Source organism: Protopterus annectens, chromosome 6.part1, assembly GCF_019279795.1.
Source record: "Protopterus annectens isolate FY-2018-M chromosome 6.part1, PAN1.0, whole genome shotgun sequence".
NCBI classification, from domain to species: domain Eukaryota; kingdom Metazoa; phylum Chordata; order Ceratodontiformes; family Protopteridae; genus Protopterus; species Protopterus annectens.
Window position 1 is genome coordinate 377,053,646 of NC_056738.1, and position 22,338 is coordinate 377,075,983.

The 22,338-nt window shown below is 35.8% G+C and overlaps 1 protein-coding gene across 2 annotated transcripts in view; it reads left to right on the plus strand.

The window, feature by feature from the left end:
- LOC122805570 (sodium/calcium exchanger 1-like) overlaps window positions 1-22,338 on the plus strand; it is a 1,812,535-nt gene that overhangs the window by 1,408,447 nt on the left and 381,750 nt on the right. For both annotated transcript variants that reach the window (XM_044075789.1, XM_044075788.1), the window contains one exon: window positions 13,883-14,010. In XM_044075789.1, the coding sequence (XP_043931724.1) occupies window positions 13,883-14,010 (128 nt within the window). The remainder of the gene's footprint in view (window positions 1-13,882; window positions 14,011-22,338) is intronic.

Consider the following 22,338-nt stretch of genomic DNA (forward strand, 5'->3'; position numbering starts at 1 on the left):
ATAAAGTAGGTGAAGTAAATAATATGAATGTGAACAGGCAAAGGAGTAGTGCCTAAGTGCCTATGTTGGCTGCAGTGGCTTAAACGAGCTCATATAGTTAAAATTACATTTAACAGTGCAGTCCTTCATTTCCCATAGAAATGGTTCTATGATTACAGGCTAAAATTTTCCAAAAATTGTGATCCAGGTGAAGGCAGTTATGACAAAAAGACTGTTTCTTCTAGGTTTAATCCGTTTAGCTCAAACAGGAATCGTTCCAGGTAAGACTACATTTAAGAATGCTACAGATGATGCAAACAGAGTGAATAAAATGATGTTACCAGCCATATTCAGTGATGAAAAAGCTTTTGATTGAGTGGAATTTCTGTCTGCTGTACTAAAGGGTGGTAAATTGCAGCATCATAGCTCACACTTCAATACAGAACAAACAAAAAGGAAAAAGAAAGAAACTGCTATTGCATCTTAGCTTTCTCTGCCCTTTTCTTTTTTTTCAAATAAAGCAAGATATTTTTAAGAAACTATTGTAATTCAGAATACTCCACAGAGCTTTTACTAATACTATATGCTGGTAAAGTATTGACGATGTTAAACAAGGTAGTGTTTGGAACAGACTTGAGGCTACAGTTTCAAAAATGTTATAAAAGAGAACTGGGTACTACAGTTTTCTGGTAATTTAAACCAGTGCATTTCCCACGTTTTACTTTAAATATTATAAAGTAGTCGGATTAAAGAAAGAGCAATATTCTCCTCAGAGAATGTGTTACATCAACAACAGTCAATGTAAATGAAATTACTCTACGACATTGTTACCCATTCATCTTATTATATTTGACAGTTCATACAAATGCAGTTACAGATATTTATCATTAGGATCCAAATTAAATATATTAGTAAAATGAATACTGCGCATGTTTTCCTGTTGATGGTTGCTATATTTATAATTTAAAGGTTGTACTTATTTTAGTATAAAAGTTAGAAAGAGTTAGAGGTTAAGTGAGGTTGTAGCCCACCTTAGTGAAACACTATTTCAGCAGTCGTGCAACTAAGCAGACTTGTCATACATTGCAACTTAAAGGTGGTTTATTATGCAATGTTGCAGAAATATGTTTTGTTAAATGTTAAGTCATTCATTACATGGTATATGTGTTACAGCAGGTAATATTAAAAATATGGTGTCATTCTAGTTTAGATACCCATTTCTTTTGTTGCATTTATATTTACCTGAAAGTTAAAATGCACAAGTGCAACAAAGTACCTGAGCTAGTGCACAGGAGTGGTGTAAATTCTGTACTAACTAATGTAAATTCTGACCAATACATTACCCCCTCTCACTCTACTAGCTTTAACTGCTAAGCCCTTTCCCTCTGGATGCATGGCTTGTATGTGGCCTCACCACTCTAGTTGCTACTATTAGGGTAAATATAGTATTTAATTTAATTATATGCTGAAATTACTTTAAATATCTGTGATACTGTATTTACAATGTTTTCAGCAAAATGCATAGTCAATGAACATTATTTAATTCATTACTCTGTACAAGTATATGTTACTCCCCATTGTAAACTGTATTATTGCTGTCTGTTCCAATATGCTAATTCCCTTAACACTGAGGTTTGTTCTTTAGGTGACTGTTTTGCAAAACTATTGTGCTAAAATTTAAAAGGGAAGTCAGCTTTTGACATTGTTTATGCTTTGGGACTTGAATGTAGCAATGTTTAGTTTTACCTGAATGCATGCTGAGTAAAACAGCTCTTGATGTTATCATTTCTACTTCTGGGTTACTGAATTGGTCTCATGCTTAAGATGGAGGGCAGTTTGCTAGAGATGTGTTTCGGTGATGTTCCTATTTAGTCTGATCTCTTCTGTAGAACTTTAGAACTTTATCTCCTCACTTCCTTTCTAGCAACACAGTGTACATTTGTCTGGTCCTCTCCTGCTTTTTAATGCATTCACTTATCTTTTTAAAAACGGTTTACTATCAGAATTGCGAACGTCACTCGGTCGAACGTTGTATAGTCGAACGCATAAGGTCAGAAACACAAATGTCGAAGGCAGTATAATCAATCGGGAACGGTTTTACCATGGGTCGAGGTAGGTGTACAGTATAATACCCTACTACAAACATCCTCCCTACCTCGATTCATGGTAAAACCATTCCCGATTGATTATACTGCCTTCGACATTTGTGTTCGACTATGCTCGACTATACAACGCTCGACAGTGCTCAAATTCTGATAGTAAACCTTTAAAAACAATAATTCAAATATATATATATATATATATATATATATATATATATATATATATATATATATATATATATATATATATATGGGCCCACTTTGTAATTTCAAAATACTGAAATCGAATTTCAGAATTTCGAAATCACAAAGCTGAAAACCCAACCACAACTCAGAAATTCGAAAACACACAACCATGAAATTCAAAATCCCGTAATTATGCTACACCTACAGTACACACATAAACATACAGAAAACTCCCCCCCACAATCAAACATATTCATCTAAACTACATATACGAAGGGAGGACTGTGCCCCCCACACCCCCCTACTTATATATTCTAACTCCAAGATCGCATAAACAGAAACACAAATGAAACTGGCACACACACATCTACAGTCCCTTAAACACACACACATAGTCACAACACACACTTACACACACTAAACCCTAACCAACATATTTACCCACACAAACTTACCAAAATTAAACCCAAACATTCACATACCGTACCACCAGAAGCAGAAATTCAAAATATCCGTGCTTCGGGATTTTGAATTTTCCGCTTCTGCCGGTTTCAGAAATGGGAGTATGCGACTTTGTAAGTTCGAAATACTGAAATTCAAGATTTCAGTATTTCGAAATTACAAAGTGGACCCATGTATATATATATATATATATATATATATATATATATATATATATATATATATATATACATATGTATGTATATATACATCTAGAGAGAGACTCCCATTGTATTAACATGTTAATTATCCAACTAAATATATATATTTTTTTCCACATGGTTGGCCTGTTTCCCTGCTAGCAGCATGCTTATTTATGCTCACCTCCTTTAGTTCCCTGGTCTTTTTTCTTCACTGGACAGTTAGGGTTGGAAAATGTGTTTTGGATCAGGGATTCATTGTTATGGCAGCATAATAAAATTTAAAATGTTTTGTTATTTTTGTAATAGGTGCCATCGATAATATTACAGAATAGAAGGAATGTAAATCAGCTTCTCCCTGCACTTGAAGTATGGCACACCCCATCGGCTAAGGGAAAGGTTACGCACCAGCATTCAGAGCACCTGTAATTTACTCCTCTCTACCTCTTTACTGCTCAGAATACTTCAGACAATTGTAGCAGCTGTTCTGTTTCCTCTTTCAGAGCAATTGAGTATTAGGAACATTGTCACAGCCAAGACTCCATCTACAGAGGGTATAAACTGCTTACCTGTGTTTTTGCTGATGTAATCTCCCTCTGTGTGGGGTGTTTTCATATTTAAGCACCCTTGAGCACTCAGTGGTACATCCGTGTTTTTGCACTGTTCCCCATTCTGTAGGGTTTGCCTTAAAACTAGTTTAGAATTGTGTTCCTCCTCTTTTAGTTTCTGTCCTTTAACAGCCACAGCAAAAGTCTGCCCTGGGCCAGTTGTTTATCTTTGTTGGGCTGAGTGTCTAGAACCACTGCATTTATGAATGCCTAGACTGGTTGTCTCCCACAGTAGTGGGAAGTGTGGTCTTCTCCATTCCTCTCCCACCTCCAATTTCCCAGCCGTCCCCCAGAGCCACACATTTAATCCTACTACTCTCCTCACACTTTTAATAACATCATAAATCTACTTAAAGACACAGCTACATATCATAACCATTTCACACATTCATCCACCTTATAAAAGCCATCACAACAGTATTACCTTCTTAAAACCATATTGGTCAGTATCCAACCTCAAACAGCACTCATTTAGAGCCCCCCATTCAGAAATATAACTGCTCAACACAGGAGAACTAAACTAATCATCTCCCACTATTGTTAACAGTCTGAACATCCCTCCCAGTCATTTCTCAGATAAGATTTGTCTAGCCCAATTATTACACTTTTGGAAAAGTTTAAGCCAAGAGTAGACATTAATAGATCAAGTAAATACTGGCTTATTTCCAGCTGCTATTAGGTATGCCAGTAGAACCAGTTTTCTCCCATACACAGCTGGTCTAACCTTACTACTAACCAGAACATTAAATGCACTGTTTTGCTGTATTATGTAATAGGTTGCCGTGTCTTCAGTTAAACAGCTGTCCTCTACAAGTATTCTCCCTTGTCACCCATGAGACACATACTACATTTCAATGTTTTTTTACACTAAAACTAAGCAGCGGTGCAGAAACATAGCAAGCAGCAACCTTGTAATCAGTCTCATAAAAACAACCCAAAGAATAAATAATATTTAACATTAGATTTAGATTACCTTCCGGACATTTCTCTAAACAAAAAAATTGCAACTTTTAGGTAATTTCACTCATCAGTCACTGGTATCTCACAAAAACCTCCAACAAACCCTACACACAATACACCACACAATAATGATATGCCTACAACTAATCTCTCTTCCATTGTCCTCCACACTCACACACGATTAGCTATCAAACTTGCATTGCACCAAAGAGCAAATTACCCTCTAACCCACACACCCATACACCACTCACAAAAGCACCCTCCTTTCTCATTTCATCACAAAATATATCTGCCATATACCTCCACTTCTTTAGCTACAAATATGTAAAAACTAACCTAAAAACAATACATCACCTCCTCTTACATGAATCCAAATCTAAAGAGTATCTCCTTCTCTATCACTCAGTTACTCACCTGAAACTCAGCAGAGATGTCCATCCAAACTCAGGCCCTACAGTATGTCACAAACTGTATCAATACCCTTTCCAAGCTCAAAACCTCTAGTTAAAAAGAAATCTGACATAATACTTCTTAATATTAGTCTCAGAAGCATTTGTAATATACTCCAAGAATTACAAGCCCTACAGCCCTGATTTAGCTGTAATCACAGAAACCTGGCTCAAACCACAAGTAAAAGACAATGAAATACTACCTCCAGGTTACATTTTCAGACTTGGCAGAACAAACTAACAAGACAGAAGAGTAGCAAGTTTAGAAAAAAGCTCCATAGAACATAGTCTTTATCTACACCCTCTACCCACATTTAACAATGCAGAATTCCTCACAGCACATCTTAGACTTAACAACAGAAAATCCATGTACATCACTGGGCTTTACATTCCACCATGACAAAATAATAATAGAGCAGAACATCTTCTGCAGTGGTTATATAACTGTATACCCCATGAAACCATTATAATGGGTGACCTTAACATAAACTGGGATCCTAAAGACACAAATGCCTCACCAATTAATCCATTTGGTGTCTGACAAATAATAAAAGATACATCCGGGATACATAAACACACAAACAAGGAATCTATCTTAGTCTGAATTCTTACAAACAAACCAATTAACATAAATACATCTGGCTGTCATGCTGACAGTATCAGTGAAGATCTACCAACTTATATTGTCAGAAACCATCCAAATATATGTTACAGAGAGGTATGAAATTTAAACTACTTTAATTCAAGCAACTTCATCACCACAATCAAACTGTACAACTGGAATAGCCTAAAAAACATGCCACAAGATGATGCTATAACCCATTTCAGTAATACTTTCCTAAACATCCTTGGTAACCACACACCCCTCAGACCCAAGACAGTCAGGAACCCTGAAGCCTGATTAACAAAAGACACCAGGAAAACTCTTCTTTAGAAAGACAAAACTTGGAAAATATGCTCCTAAAACAAAATACAGTTCAACTACCAGCACTGCAGATACTTATGAAATCTTGCAAAAAAGTTAATAAACAATGACAAATAATCTTACTTCACCAACCTTCAGTGTTCAGTCAAAACAGCAAAACGATTTGAAGCTATTTTGATCCTCCATAAACAAACTAATATACCCATTTCAAACTAGTATCAACCCAGTCCAATTTGCACTTAATAAACTCAATACTCTGTTACTAAACAAAGCTCTCACAGCATATTGGCTACCACAACATATCCTTCTCTTTGCAACCAGTCCCAAGTTGCAGCATGAAAAATGCCTACAAAAACTTAAACCAACAACCTTAGCAGCAGAAAGCCTACCAAAAGAGTACCTAAAAATTGGTTTTGAACATCTAACCTTCACTGTTTCTATAATAATTAACCTATCCATTAAAAAATGTTTGAGCCATCTAGAAGAAATCTTTCATAATTCAAATGACCTATCCAGCTATAGAACCATAGGTATAGTACCATCACTATCATAAATAATAGAAAAATGTATCCACTCACACCTCCTCAAAACATCTTACCCAAAATAATCTTCTCTCTATGACCCAACACATCTGTTCCAGTCATAGCACAATTAATGCTTTTATTAGATTTACATATGCTATCAACCTCAATAGAGATAATGGTAACCTAGTATCACATTCTTCTTGGATCTGTCAAAGGCCTTTGACACAATTTCTCATCAAAAACTTTTCAGTGAACTCTTCTCCCTAAGTCCGATATCATTTGTCCCCAAGTTTCATAGTTACTTCCCAAATATACAACAATCACTAAAATGGAAACAAAAATTCTCTTCTTTCCTGTTAGTTACAGTTGAAGTCCCACAAGGATCAGTACTGGGGCCACTTCTATTTAATGTATTTGTAAACAAAATCCATGACACCAAAAAAAAAAAACAAAAACAAAAACAAAAAAAACAAATATAGGTCAGTATGCAGAAGATGCAACCTTCATCTGCTCCGCGTAGCATTACAAATCCTCCAGGAAATCACACAAGAGACTTTCTCATCTGTCAAATCCCACACTGCTGACCTTCTCCTAAATGCAAAACAGACCAAACTAATGCTCTTTATGCCAAAACAATTCTGTCTGATCTGACAATATAAAATTTGAAACCATTTCACAGAAGCAAAATTTCTTGGAGTACTCATAGATAACAAACTCAGATATGAGTAAAATAGTCTCCAAACTATCAAAAATACACAAAAAAGCTAGGTTCCTTTAAAGAGCAAATTAATTCCTAACAGTATCTACAAAAAATTCCATAGCAGCATCCTACCTAATCCCATCTTTTTTGTATGGATCACCTATCTTCATTAATCTCAACAATACCCTCACGTCCAAACTTAATGCATGCTATAATAAAATAGCAAGATTCACCCCAGTTTTACCTCATAAAACTTATCATTGCACAGCCCTAAAAGACCTAAATTGGCCTTCCCAAAACAATTAACCTACCCTCAACTCACACTACCCACAAACATATCTACAAGTCAGATAGTTGCTCCTCTCTTAAAAGCATATTACTACCATACAGAAACAGAACATTATGATCCAATAGTAAATCTCTTCTATTTGTAAGTAACTCAAAAAAAAAAAACTCTGCTGGAAATATTGTCCCAAATCCTTGGAACTCCATCCCACTAGATTTAAAGCTTACAGAAAGCAACAAATGCTTTAAAAGTCTGCTCAAACAATATCTGCAAGGAACTTAACTCTGCTGTCAATCTACACCTGGATACTTTTTTAATCCAAAAGGAAATATAAGCCTCTGGCAAAATATTAGAAGCTATGTATTAAATTACCATAGAATGATTATTACACTTTATCCTCCATCTGCAACTATAAATATTTAACCGATTATATTTCGTAACTACCTTCTCCTAATTAACCCTTATTCTATTTGATCATATCACTGCTTACTAATCTCAACCCAGATATTAGTCTTTGTCTCCCCTTGTTTTTCTTTGTATTTCTGCTAGAACCATATATACATGTACCAGGTAATCCCTTATTTTTTTGGCCTCTTACTATAAGTCATACGTTGTATGATGCCAGGTAAGCATCAATCATCTGTTGCACCTAATTATGTGTACATGTTTATGTAACAAAGATGAAGATACAATGTACCATGTAGAAAATGAAACTATATGTTAACACTGAAGCTTTTCCCCCTGTGCCTCAGCTAAAAAGGGGTATCTATCCCAGTCAGACTTTCCCAGTCAACAAAGATAAATAAATATATAATAAATGGTCTTCTGCAATGCATTTTAAACTGTGCAGCTGTCAATGTTTTGCCATAGGCCCAAATAGGCTCATCCGACACTTTAGGATTGTGGATGTCTGGGGCTTGTTAGAGTATATCTGGTTAAGCTGAACATGCAGTTTTGTGGCAAACATTTTTTCTTTAGCAAAACTCTGCCATGTACTGGTGAAGGTGAGAAATCTGGCATTCAAAATAAATTTTGGTTTTGCCTCATTAATACGTATGGCTGGGTTTTCTGAATCACACACAACCTGCTCATTGCCACTCATCAATCAAATTCAGTTACCAAGATGCAGCATAGTTTCTGAATCTGGTGAAAAAAAATCACTTAATTCACATTTATTTGTCTGAGACACCTTCAGCGGCTAAGGAGATATTCATCCTTTAGTTTTTGAATCCAGCTATTATTCCTTGTGAAACAATTCATTTAGGAGTATTATTATCCTTTTAAAGAAAGTCTAACCATGAGAATATCATAGTCTACAAGAACACATTTTCTATCTTTGCTTTCATTTCTCATTTTCAGTCCTATAAATCTGTGTTTTGATAAATTACAAAAAGTTCCAGATGGGCAATTTGCATCTGAAGAAATGTACCATTTGTATACATAATAAAACTTGCTTTTTCCCCTGTCAGAGACGCTTTATTTTTCCAAATTGTGACACTACTTACTTATATTTAGTTATACCACAGCTGGTTTGATGCTCACATGGTGCATCTGATGACTTTCCTTTCTGTTTCTGATAATCTATAGTAAGATTTATGAAACATCAAGAGCTTCTATCTCCAGTGGAATCATTGCCAAGTTGCATTTGGCTTCTAATTCCTAACCTAACCAGTATCTCTATGGATTCAGGTGATTGCAGCAGAACAAGAGATTAGATCAATGAACAATTAGGCTACATTTGTTACATCACTGATATAATTACACAGCACATGGTACATAACTAGTACAACATAATCACTTTAAATTTTGCATTTCAAATGTAATGTAGAACTAGTCTAAATGCTAAATACATAAAACACATTTACAGGCAAAATTTAAAACAAGCGGTAAACATACTGATTTCTGTTTTTCTTCATGTTGTCACTATATACAGTAGTGGGTACCCATATACTAATATTATATTAACATATAATATAATAATAATAATAATAATAATAGTTGGTATAGACAATGGTTACCCTACCGGTGGACAAAGATTGAACTCTCGAGTTTCAGCTGCCTTAGGTTGACCCCACAGTCAAGTGGAGTTCCTCCATTGAAGATCACTGTTGACAAATTCTGCTGGCAGTGATGCCCTTTTTGTGGGAATTTCACCCTTATTTCTGTTGGTGTGACTGTGGAGTTGTTATTTATGAGGTGCAGGAGAGATTGCCCCTCTGCAAAATGCATTTTAAAAAAGTGTTTTTTACAGTGAATGCAGTTCAGGGATTCCAATTGCATTCAGTTTCATCCACTCATAGTGGAAGCACAGACAGCATATAAGATGACTAATACATTTTGAAAAAAACTACTTAAATAAGTTTGTCTGATATTTTTAATTGCCCACAGTGTACATGAAAAATATAAATAAATATTGTTGATACTGTTCTTATTTAGAAGCTACTGATGTTCTGAGGTAAACTGACTTCATTAGCAAAGCTTCCACGTCCAGGTTACCTAGGAACATCTTACGTAACTACTGACCAGAAGACTGCCAGATAGTTTTATTTCATCTGAGTGCTGCATTAAAAGAATACTAACAATGTCTCCTTGTTCATATTCTGCAGGTAAAGGAGGTTACGTGCAGATCAAAACCAATACCTGAAAGATTTAGAATATCCCAGAGAAAACAACCAGCTAAATGAAATGATGCACATAGCGATATCTTATTTGGCATTAATCACCACACAGTGTTGTTTAGCAGTATTTGAAATTCAGAGTTATAGACTCAGCAGGAGTTATTATGTATTCAAGCAATTAAAAAGTGCATCATGGTGAGAATAAAACAAAATTCAAAACCAAGGCTGCATATTCTGGAAATGGTAATTTTAGTTTACATTAGTAACTCAATAAGTATTGTTTTAGCAGAAAAAGAAGATTTTAGAAGGCTAAAACATCTGCTGTGTGAAGTGCACTTTTTAATGCAAAGCTGCAGTGCTTACATTTTCACAGCTGCCTTTTCATAGGATGTCAGATTTTTATCCATTGTAGAAGCTAAAGCATAACAGAAAGGAATGGGCTTGTAAGAATCTGCTGAGATGTGAGTATCTACAGACAAAAGATATAGGTTAGCTTCCTCAATCGCAATTATGAACAGGGATTCTTTGCTCACTGCACAGAGCAGTGCAATATATCAATAAATTGTTTTTTACAGTAATAACACATCTGAAAATATACAACACAGTTACTTCAGAAGTTAAGAATGATGTCAGACTCTTTCTATAATTTTAAAACATAAAACAGAGGTAATCCATAGAGCTCGAGTGAAGTCAGGTATCCCACCTGTGACCCAGAGGGTGACAGGACTGTGACCCAGAGGGTGACAGGACTAACAAAAAACAGTGTAAAGGATTATTCCGATAAAATTACTTTAGCTAACAGATCTAGGAGACTCTCTCTCTCATACCTCCCTGTGGGAGGAATAAAGACACCTTGTTGACGTTTCCAGTAGTTTATTCAGTTAAGCAGGTAAAGAACACTCATCCATCTACCTGCTTAACTGAATAAACTACTGGAAATTCCAAAAAGGTGTCTTTATTCCTCCCATAGGGAGGATATCAGAGAGACAGAATCCCCTAGATTTGCTAGCTAAAGTAATTTTATTTGAACTAATCCTTTATACTCTGTTTCTTTCTATAATTTAAGAAGCACAGTGGATCTCACCTCAGGTTTTTAAAAGAATCTAAGGAATGTTGTGTGCAGGCAGAGAGAGAGGGAGACAGAGACTATATAGCAACCAATAATGAAGAAAGTATGCACAACAGGGTGTGCGTTACTGGGGAAATAATGCCCACCCCGAGGTGTTGCTGGTAAACCACTAAGGATTAAGGTCAGTCAATAATGCCAGACATCAGAGTTTCATACTTCTTATTGTCCTGGTCCCCTTCAATAATACACATCCCACCAATATGGCATTTAACAATGTTTATTACCTCCCAACATCATAACTTTATTGCATCATTTCAAAATGTTAATCACAACATGAACATCCTTGTAACCATACGCCAGGGCAGCATATCCCCTCTCACCCTACCTGAATAAGCAGCATCCACATCACCACTAACTGATTCTTACTAATCAAAGCAGTGTCCTACCACCTGCTTTCATCCCCCAAACTCCTTGCATCAGCACCCAACACCAAGAGGAGGAACAGAAGAGGGACAAACCTGTCCTTATTCTCCACCTAGATACCCACCTCAATAACCGCACCATCTAAAATGAACCAAAAAGAAAGGGAGGGAGGGTGGGTAGCAAGATCACGCCTAAACCTGATTCCCTTTCCCATTTACACTCACATAAAACCCCTACGTCCCACCATACACCTACCTCACTTCCTCTAAACTCCTCATACTAAATTAACCCTTCCCTTCCCAGAGTCGACTCAAATCTTCCCTTACTTCATGGTCTTAACATACTTCCCCATATCAAAAACTCACACATTTTACTCCCCTCTAACCACTAAATACTGAAAATGTCCATAGACAAATTGGTTTGTTCCCAAACCTCATCTGTTGTTTGGAAGACATGCTGATGGACTGTCTGTTATAGGAAGATGTTATTATGAGCTCTCTTTCTTGCTTACTCTCATTTACACACATATGGATAAACACACATACATGCATATGCAGACATACAGACACACATGTGCATACGCACACACAAATGCTTTTCTTTCTTTTTTAAATCTATTTGTTTCTAATACTACACTCACTGAATAACAAAGTGAAGTTTAGCTAGTGTAAAATATGGCAGCCATTTGTTTTTTTCATTCCAACCTTCACAGTAGTTTAATATGCTGTCATAAAGTGACAAGACTTGTTTTACAACAGCCATTACTTTGTTTATTCATTTATTCATTTATTGATTAATTGATTGATTGATTAGCGACACAAGTCCCATTTTCAGCAGAGGCCCAGGGAGAAAAGCTCCACATAAAATACATTTTACACTCAAAAAGGAAAAAAAATAGCATTTTAAGAATTACTTTGTAGCCAATCTTGAGACATAAATAGTAAGTTTATCATTGTATTCTTTAGAAGTTATATTACTGTACATAAATCAAAGACATGTTGACATGTAATAGTTGTTTTTACAAGAGCAATGATAATGCATAGAGGTTCCTTATATATACTGATGTAAATGAGGTTGGATGTCACTAGAGTAGGAACAGAAAACAGAGAAGGAAGGGTATAAACAGAAATAATCAAGAAAAACAAGTACAAAAAGTTCTGATACTGGAGAGGTTGAGATAATAGTAGATAGGTAAGGAGATGAGGTAAGTAAAGAGGGGGTATTAGTAGGAGAGGATTAAGTATTTATGTTAGTTGGAGGAGCTGTATTAGGGGTGAAAGAAACATAAAAAGAAACACAGCATAAGAAAGGTGAGAGAGTTAGGCTGATTGATATGTAGAGATTGGTAATGGAAGGGAAACAGACAGAAAAGTGGGTTTAGTCAGGAAGGATGCATTAGCATAGTCATGAGGAAGTTAGGTGCTGTTTTAGGTTGTGCTTAAAACATGTGGGAATGATGTCTTGTGTTAGGCTAAGTGGACTGGAGTTCTGAGATTTAGTCTTGGTCAGGAGATATTTGTCCTATGAGTGGAAATTGCTAGGAGATGAATATTGTTTTAAGACATTTTGCAGTGATGGCAGATGTTGAGTTTGTGTATTATTTGGGGGGGGGCAGGAAGCAATTGGGAGTAGGTATGGTAATTAAGTAGTTTGAGCCAGTGTAGGTGCTTTAGTGCTAGACAGTGGTGTGATCGGTTAGATAAGCTGAATGGAAACTTTGCTGTTTTATTGTAGCAAGCCTCTAGTTGATATTTTACTATGGAGTGAAGATTAGTCAGAATAGGTGCTGCATAGAGAAGTAAAGGGAGAAGATAATATGCTGCTAAAGGATTACTAGAGGACCAGTGAGAAAGGGTTTGTGTCAGTAGAGAAAGCCCAGTTTTTGGTGAATTTTCCTGATGGCTTGAGTGATGTGTTGATCATATTTTAAGTTATCCTCAAATATGACTCCAAGAAGCTTTGTGTTGGAAATTGTTTTAATCATGGCATTATGTGCTTATGTGATGTTAAGTACTGTTTCTGTGCTATCTGAGATTTGGGTAAAAACAGGATTTTTTTTTTTTTTTTTAGCATTTAAAAGTAGTTGGTAGTCAGTTAGCCCCAAAAGATGAAAAGTAGTTCCTGGGTCATCTTGTGGAGTAGTGGTAGACGTCACACTATAGTGCAGAATGTTTAGAGCTGTGATGTCCCGGCTGCCCATTCTCTAAACACATGTAATACATTGTTTTTTTGGGGTTTCTTGTCTTTTGTTCAATTTTGCTGACTATGCGAAACTGACAAAATTTGGTAGTGCCTTTATTGTCACTATATGCTAGATGTTTGCAAATTGTAGGTTACCATGTAATTTGTGAGTTGATTCTGTAGCTGATTGAAATGACAGTAATAATTAGATATGTTGTTGACTGCTTTTAGGTGATTCCAATGAGAATCGGCCTGTTCCTCATGAAGCTGATGAAGAACACATTGCAAAAATGGGATGCCCATCACTTGCAGAACTTTCAAAAGTGGAAGTCATCATCGAAGAATCATATGAGTTCAAGGTAATATAAATCACATTACGATGGTAACATTTGCATGGATCTAAATTATTTGGTAAAAGAATCTTCTATGAAAGAAGATGGCTTGGCTGAAATTGTTTCATTTATACCTGATGTGAAAAAGTATGTTACTGAGTAAAAATGCAAGATATCCTTGCTGCATGTTTAGAATCAATGTTGCAAAGAGAAAGAAGTAATTCATCTAGACTAAAGGCAAGACATTCCTTTTTGTTCCTAGAGCTTGCTCATTTGCATTTGCTAGTCACCAGAACATACACACACACACACACACACTTTTAAAACTACAGTAAATGAGGTCCATCTTGTTGAGGGGCATGCTCTTGTCAGTATTCAGTTCTTAGGGTAAGCCGATCGTAAAGCTCACGATTCTCTGGTAAACTCCATTTTAGAGGAATTGGCAATTAAACTGAAATCCATTTTCCAATGTGAATCAGACAAAACAAGGCTTTATTAATGCAAGGCATGTGATTGAATTTACAGTGATCAAGAATGGATTAAGTTGCAAACCTAAAACAATGCTTTAGTTATTTCCCATTCTTTAACTACATCCTAGTTTTATAACAAATGCATATTTTCAATCTTCATTCTCAGAAATAAATCCTCTGTTTCATTGTTCTGACTGTGTTTGTTTGTAATCTTGCATATTTCTTTTCCTGCATCATCGCAACAGTATTTTAAATATCTGTTTGTTACTTACCTTAGATTTTAAACAACTTACTTGCAAAGTAAGGGAGTTCTTCGATGTAATGTCCATTTACAAGACTAAGCTACACTTAAGTAACTAACTTACAATGAGAGTAAATCACTCAGAATCTAAGCCTTCCTCATTACATCGTGTTATGCACTTAAAAGAAAACTACTTCGATTTTTTTTGATAATATATCTGTATATGTTTGCTAATTTACAGTCTGCAGTTTATTTTCCTCACCATTGCATAAACTACATTTTATAGTGGACCTAGGAGCACTGATCAAGTGACTCATTCAGAGTCACACAGTAGGCAAGTGGAGGTAGAAAGAATCAAACCCTGTCAGCTTGATTATTGGAAGAAGCTATTTAACAGCTCAGAGCCTTAATCATCTGTGCAAAATTCTAGGAGCAAATTCACATTGGTCTCCTGTTTAATGGTGATAAAAAAAACAAAAAAAAAAACATTTTTTTGTGGTGACCAGAGGCAAAGCTAGGGTGGGAGAAAGGCACAGCTGTTTTGGGCACAAAATATTAGCTGATGTGATCAGCAGATACAATAACATTCCAATCTGTTTTCAGTGCTGAATGCTGGTATTGCATTTGCAGTCAGAACTGAAGCACTTTAGCACTCCATGTGAGGCATAAATTGTATCAACTATTTGGTACAATCTAGCCAGCAGTTCACTATATTTTAAAAGGAGAGTAGAACTTTTATTTGCTCCTTAACCCAGAATTGTGGAGTGTAGACCACGAGGAACAAACCTGTCTACCTCCTTAGATGGAGTGTGCAAGACAGGGGAACAGAATGTTTTTCCTGCTCTTCTGCTTAAAGTTCAGCTCAGGGGCTGAAAGGGAGCCCAAATAGCTAGCTAGCTGCACTTGTGATGGTGGCAGTAAAAGTGTTAGGTATACATTTGCAGAATCTCTGTAAAATATCCAGTATCTTATGACTTATTTCATTTGTTCTATTGCATTCCTGTTTAGCTATTTCTTTTTCACATCTGAAAAAGTCTATATGAAATATTAGCTGCAGCCTACATCATGAAACAGGATAACTGGCTGTAAATGAATTAGTTTAATTTCAGCTCTTACTGTGTAAAAAAAAAAAAAGAAACTTAGAATTAAGAGCTAGTAATTCTGCCAGCTTGAGTTAGATGTAATAACTAACTAGCAAGTACATTAATTGGTTGCCAGCAAAGAAGAAATTTAAACAACCTGAAAGAAAATCAGCTAGAAAAGGTGAAGGCAAAACATTGTCTGGGAAGAATTCTGTAGCTATTCAGCAAAAGGCAGTTCATGCTTCAGCCATGGTACAACATATAGCTTCCAGTAATTTAGAGGAAAAAGTAAATCAAATGTGCTCAGAGATGATTGAAATAAATGAAACATTGAAGAAGTATATCAACTCAAATAACAAAATGGTAGAAAAATAGAAACTCTGGCTATTCAGTTGAACAAAACTGCAAAAATCAGAGGGTGACATGAAGAAAAGGCTGACTGAATGTAAGACTTCTCAAGAAGAGCTGTTTCAAAAAATGATAGAGTTAGGAGACAGTGTGTGCAGAGGAAACCTGACACTTTCATGTGTACCAGAGTAACAAGAAAGAACAAACTATATTAATTTTATGAAAGCAGAAATAAGCAACTGGACTGGTATTCCACAGCAGAATTTGTTAAACTGAAATAGTAAATCAAGTGTATGCTCCAAACCTGGCCCTGAGAAAGCAACCAAGACTTGTATAAGTAAAGCTGCAATAATAATAGCAGAAAGAGTTGATCCCGACAAAACTGTGGATGAATGGAAAGTATTAAAAATTGGAGACAGAAGAATGTTTGTGAAAAATGGTGATTCACTGTACACCAGGCAGAAGAGGAAAGTGTGAGATTCAAGCTTCTAAATTCATCTGTCTTCAGAATATTTTTTCCTGTGAGATCAAATATATTTTTTGAGGTAGAACAGGCAAAGGAGGAAATACAAACATTTGTCCAACAAAAAGTGATCAGCAAACAGAAGGGGATTTGGCTTCTCATTCTTCTAACAATAAAGCACATAGAGAGACTTTGCCAGTGAAACCTTTTCCAATTTTCCAAAGGAAAATTCTTGTGAAACAGAAGAAAGCACAGGAGTTGACTTGAAGAATCATGAATACATTGAACTTGAACCAGAGTCTGTTGTCGGGGGATGGGTATGAACAGAAAGACTAGCAATACTGAAATTTGCAAATAAATGTGAGATTATAAAGCATCAATCACATTTGCGAAGTATGGCTTTGCAAGAGAAAGTGTCTGAGAAACATTGTCTTTGTTAAACTTATGGGTTGACTGCAAAGCATACACTCCACTGTATGGCATTAATGCTTAGAAGGACACTAAAGGTGAAAAAGTAACTGTAAGTAACACAATTCTTGTTCTTAATAGTATTTGTATAAAACATTTCATGATATAGACTGCATGTTATATAGTAAATCAGTTTTGTGTAGTATGTAGTCAGGAGTATTTTAAAAATGTAGGTGGGGAGGCTTTTTCAGTGGTTGTTCTATGTGATAAAGATTTTAAAGTAAAGAAGGACTTTTTAGTTGTAAGAAATATAGGCTTTAAACTGTGATAAGTGAAGAAAGTCTGGAAAACAGCAAGTTCAAGTTAACATGCTAGAGCAGGGGAGGGTTGTAAAAGTACACCGATTTTATCTGTAGAGTTGAGATGTTTTCTCTTATTTTGAAAAGGTGAATGTCAGGATTAATGCTCTTGGCTTAATCTATAAACAAGTGTTTTTGTAAGCAAGTTGGCTTAAAAATATGGCAAAATGATCAAAGCCATGAGAAGTGTTACATATCAGCTTATTTTTTTTTAATTAGCAATGTTCACTAGGAATCAAGAAGTCTACAGCTGAAGACAGTTGTACATTCTGTTCTGTTCTGGATGAAATTGGCAAAGATTCCTACATGCATCTGCTGAGTTGTTAACTGTTTTTCCTTCTTTCATTGCTGAATATGTTTCCATGGAGACAAGCTGTCTGCAGGTGCAATCAATTAGCCTTGAGAGTTCTGAGTATTCTTTGCTGAGGGAAATGTAAAATGTAAACGTACAAGGGCAAGCAAGTCAGTGAAAAATGAAGTCTGAAATTATTGGAAGTGAATAAGAGATAGCAGCTTCTTGAATAGCCTTAATACTTTAATGCATTTAAGAAGAACAGTGTATAATTTAGTTTTATTTAAAAATTAGCCAGAGCACCTTTCTTAAGGCTAAAATTAATGTTTTCTGAAAGCTTATAAACTGTTTTTTCACATCTGGGCAAAGAATAAAGACACCAATCAGGCTAAGTGGGAGCACAGGGTATAACATGTGCTTTAACATAGGTAACCTTAATTTTAGGTTAGTTAATGCCTACATGTACAGCTGCCAATCTGGAACAATTGCTCCTATCTGGAGAGTTAAACTTAATTTTGTAAAAATGTACATAATGTTATGTATTTCCTCTAAGTTAATAGGTGATGGGCTATTCTGAAAATTAATTTTTTGGCTGAGGGTTTTCATTAAAATAAAAAGTCTTGAAAAATGTGACATAGGTTAAAATAGCGATGACAAAAAACAATTGTATAAATGGTCAGCCTATCATTAGTGTGTTCATGTAACACAAGAGTTGGAAAATCACATTCAGAAAACTCTCATAATAAATGGAAACAATAATTTTGTTTCATAATGGCATTGCTATCAATATTAACTTGGAACATAACTGTCCTTACAAGTATAGACAAAAAGGAAAGAGTACTGAATTATATTAAGAAATGTAGAGTGCAAATAGCAATGCTGCAGGAGACACATTTGGTAAAAAATGAGCATGAGAATTTGATAAAGAAAGAATTATAGGATGGATATTAGGTAAAATATCAGGGACAAATGAAAGGGGTGTAATTATACTAATGGCTAGATGAACGAAAATAATAATAGGAGAGGAAAATATAATAATGATAGATTTGTGGTAGTAAGGGGTATTCGGCAAGGGAGGAGGGTTACACTTGCACGTGTTTTATATTCCACTAAAAACTGATATTATGGAGCTTAAGAAAATTTTGGGAGATATAACTTTGAGCAGGGAATTTTACATATAGGTAGGGACTGGAACTTGATTTGCAATGGCAAGAATATGAATGGGGGACCTAGAAGGAAAATAAAACAAAAGAGGATGGATTTATGAAATACTTTATGAAAATAATTGGCATTGAAGATGTAAATTTAGTAGTAAAAAGTCAGAGAAAATTAACATATTATTCACTAAAGTACAATAACTGTGCCAGTCTAGATAGAAATTATATTTCACAAGAAGATGTGCCTTTAATTGAAATTTTTGGCACACATTCAATAAGTTTTTCCTATCATGCACCAGTTAAGACTAAGCTAATAATGAAGGGTAATGAAGTAAAAATGAGACACTATTCCTCGCCTACCTGTCAAAAAGAGAGGAATTTAAGGAATGGATAGTGGAAATTGTTTGAGAGTTATTGGAGAAGATAATAATTTCTTCAAATGTTACAGCTAGGGAATGGGATAAAATGAAACTGGAGTTTAAAAATATGGTATAATTAAAATAGAAAGAGATCTGTTTAAGAATTAATAGGAATTAGTTAGAAGGGATGACAGAAATTAAAGTATTGCACAAGAAGAGGTGCGACTGCAGAGTGCTAAAGGGAAAACAAGGGGTTATCTGGATAACATGCATGACTTAAGAAAGATTGCTTTTAATCAATTATTTTTTGATAACTCCAGAGTACAAAAACATTTAGCATTTTGACAGGTTGACAGACGAGATCAGACAGGAGTCCCCGTGGACTATGATGTTTGCAGATGACATTGTGATCTGTAGTGAGAGTAGGGAACAGGTGGAGGAGATCCTGGAGAGGTGAAGATATGCTCTAGAGAGAAGAGAAATGAAGGTCAGCAGGACTAAGACAGAATATATGTGTGTGAATGAGAGGGAGGATAGAGGAATGGTGAGGATGCAGGGAGTAGAGGGGATGAAAGTGGATGAGTTTAAATACTTGGGATCAACAGCTCAGAGTTATGGTGAGTGTGGAAGAGAGGTGAAGAAGAGAATACAGGTAGGATGGAGTGGGTGGAGAAGAGTGTCAGGAATGATTTGTGACAGACAACTACCAGTAAGAGTGAAATGGAAGATATACAAGAGGGTAGTGAGACCATCTATGTTATATGGATTGGAGACAGTGGCATTGACAAAAAGTCAGGAGTCAGAGCTTGACGTGGCAGAGCTGAAGATGTTAAGATTTGCACTGGGTGTGACGAGGATGGACAGGATTAGGAATAATTATATTAGAGTGTTGGCCCAGGTTAGAAGGTTTGGAGACAAAGCCAGAGAGGCAAGATTACTTTGGTTTGAACATATGCTGTGGAAAGATGCAGAGTATATTGGGAAAAAGATGCTAAGGATGAAGCTGCCAGGTAACAGGAAAAGAGGAAGGCCTAAGATAAGGTTTATGGATGTGGTGAGAGAGGACATGCAGGTGGTTGGTGTGACAGAGCAAGATGCAGGGGACAGGAAGAAATGGAAACAGTTGATCCACTGTGGCAGCCCCTAATGGGAGCAGCCGAAAGAAGATAAAGAAGAAGAATTTTGACCTAGGCAACAGCAAGTAGAAAGGGTTGTTATCATACTTAGGGAGCCTATAACATGAAAAATAACCAGAGATCCAGTACAGGTATTAGATATTTCAGAGATGTTATGAAAATTTGTATAAAGCAGAGAAATGTGGAAATCAAGAAGCAGCACAAATGGAAATATTTATGGAAGATTCATTTATTCCAAGGTTAGAGGTAGATGAGACTCAAAAATTAAAAGTTAAGATAGAAGCAGATGAAGTAAAAGTGGTTATATATAATAAATCCCCTTGGAAGTGTCCATGAACAGATGGCATTCCTGTGGAAATTAGAAGTTATAAAGGGAAAAAGTGTTAAAGATCTGGAAGGTTTGTTGAAAATGTTTTAAAATGAGGGGAAACACCAAACATTTTGGAAGAAAGCTGCAATACCTAAAGACAGTAGAGACCCATCAGATCCAGCTTCATATAGACCCATTTCAATTGTAATTCATGATTATACAGTGTCTAAATTTATACTAGCCAAAAGGATGACAAAGGTGTTATCAAATTGATAGATATCAATCACTGTGGTGAGGGGAGGCAAACATTTGACAACATTAATAGAATAATGATCCAGAAGGAAGCAAAATATAAGAAAATACTATTGTTATTCATGGGTCTTGATGCAGATAAAGCATTTGACAAAGTAAGATTTCATGAGTAGAGCAATGGAAGTATTTGCATTCCCAGATACAATAATAAGGTTAATTAGGAGGTTATATGAATGATCAGGGGAATAATTAAAGTGGGAGGGTTCCTCTCTGATAAGTTGTGTCTTAACAGAGGAACCAGGTAGGGGTGTTCTGTTTCCCCTTTGTTATTTACTTTATATTTAGAGCCACTAGCAAAGAAAATAATGGACTCAGAAATACAAGGATATAATTGGCATGGTAATCAAATAAAGTTGGCTTTACTTGCTGATGATATTATGTTTGTACCTGATAAATCCAGAAAAGGACATCTTAGTGATGTAGAACATTTTGAGTCATTTTCAAGTATTTTTGGGATGTAAAATTAACGATAATAAAACAAAGGCTATAACTGTAAATTATGTGCCCACATCTGAACTGGTTCAACAATACACATATGTATGGGGACACCATAAGTTGAAGTATTTAGGAGTATGGATTAAAATGGCTTCTCTTATTGCAGATAACGATATATGGCAAGAGACTAAACAAAAGATCATACAAAAAAGGAGAAACTGGAAGTTCCAATTTATGGATATGGATACTAAGATACAAGCAGTGAAAATGTTTTTAGTCCCTTTAGTTTTATATACAGGTCAGGCACATTTTTATCAACCAGAGGAAAAATTGTGGAAAGCAATTGATAAGGATGAAAGAATACTCTGTTCTATTTAGTATACACTGTCTTTTCAAACTACTGCTAGCATGATTATTAGCTTGAACCTTTTGAAGTTGTAGAAGTCCGTACAAAAGGGCAGGGTAAAAGCCGTTGGATATATCAAGGACAACAATGGCAGCAGAGAGTAGCTTCTGCACCTCTGGCTCCAACGGATGCTGGAGAACAGGCAGAAAAAAACAGAGTTCTACAGTGTTTTTGCTGTAAGCCAACTGGTCATTTTAAAAAGGATTGTCCATATTACAAGAAATGGAGGGAAGCTCAAGAAAAGAAGGGTAAGTTTGTTAAGCAGGTAACAGATGAAAATACGGGAAAACAACAAGTAAAGGTGCAAAGGCTCTATAACCAGGGAAAGGATAACTATAAGGTAAAACAAATGACACCACAGGGGGATATATGTCCGGTAGATTGTCCAGAGGATTTTCATGTCCAAACACCTGTTAATCCACAATATGCAAGAAGGTTTAAAAGCAGAAGTTACAAAGTTTAATGACAGTGAATGGGGTGACAATGAAGGTGAAGAGCAAGTAGTACAGTTACAGTTATGTGCAGTTGAAAAAACGTCAGATAGAGATGACTTGGAAAATATATAATAGGGGTGTGC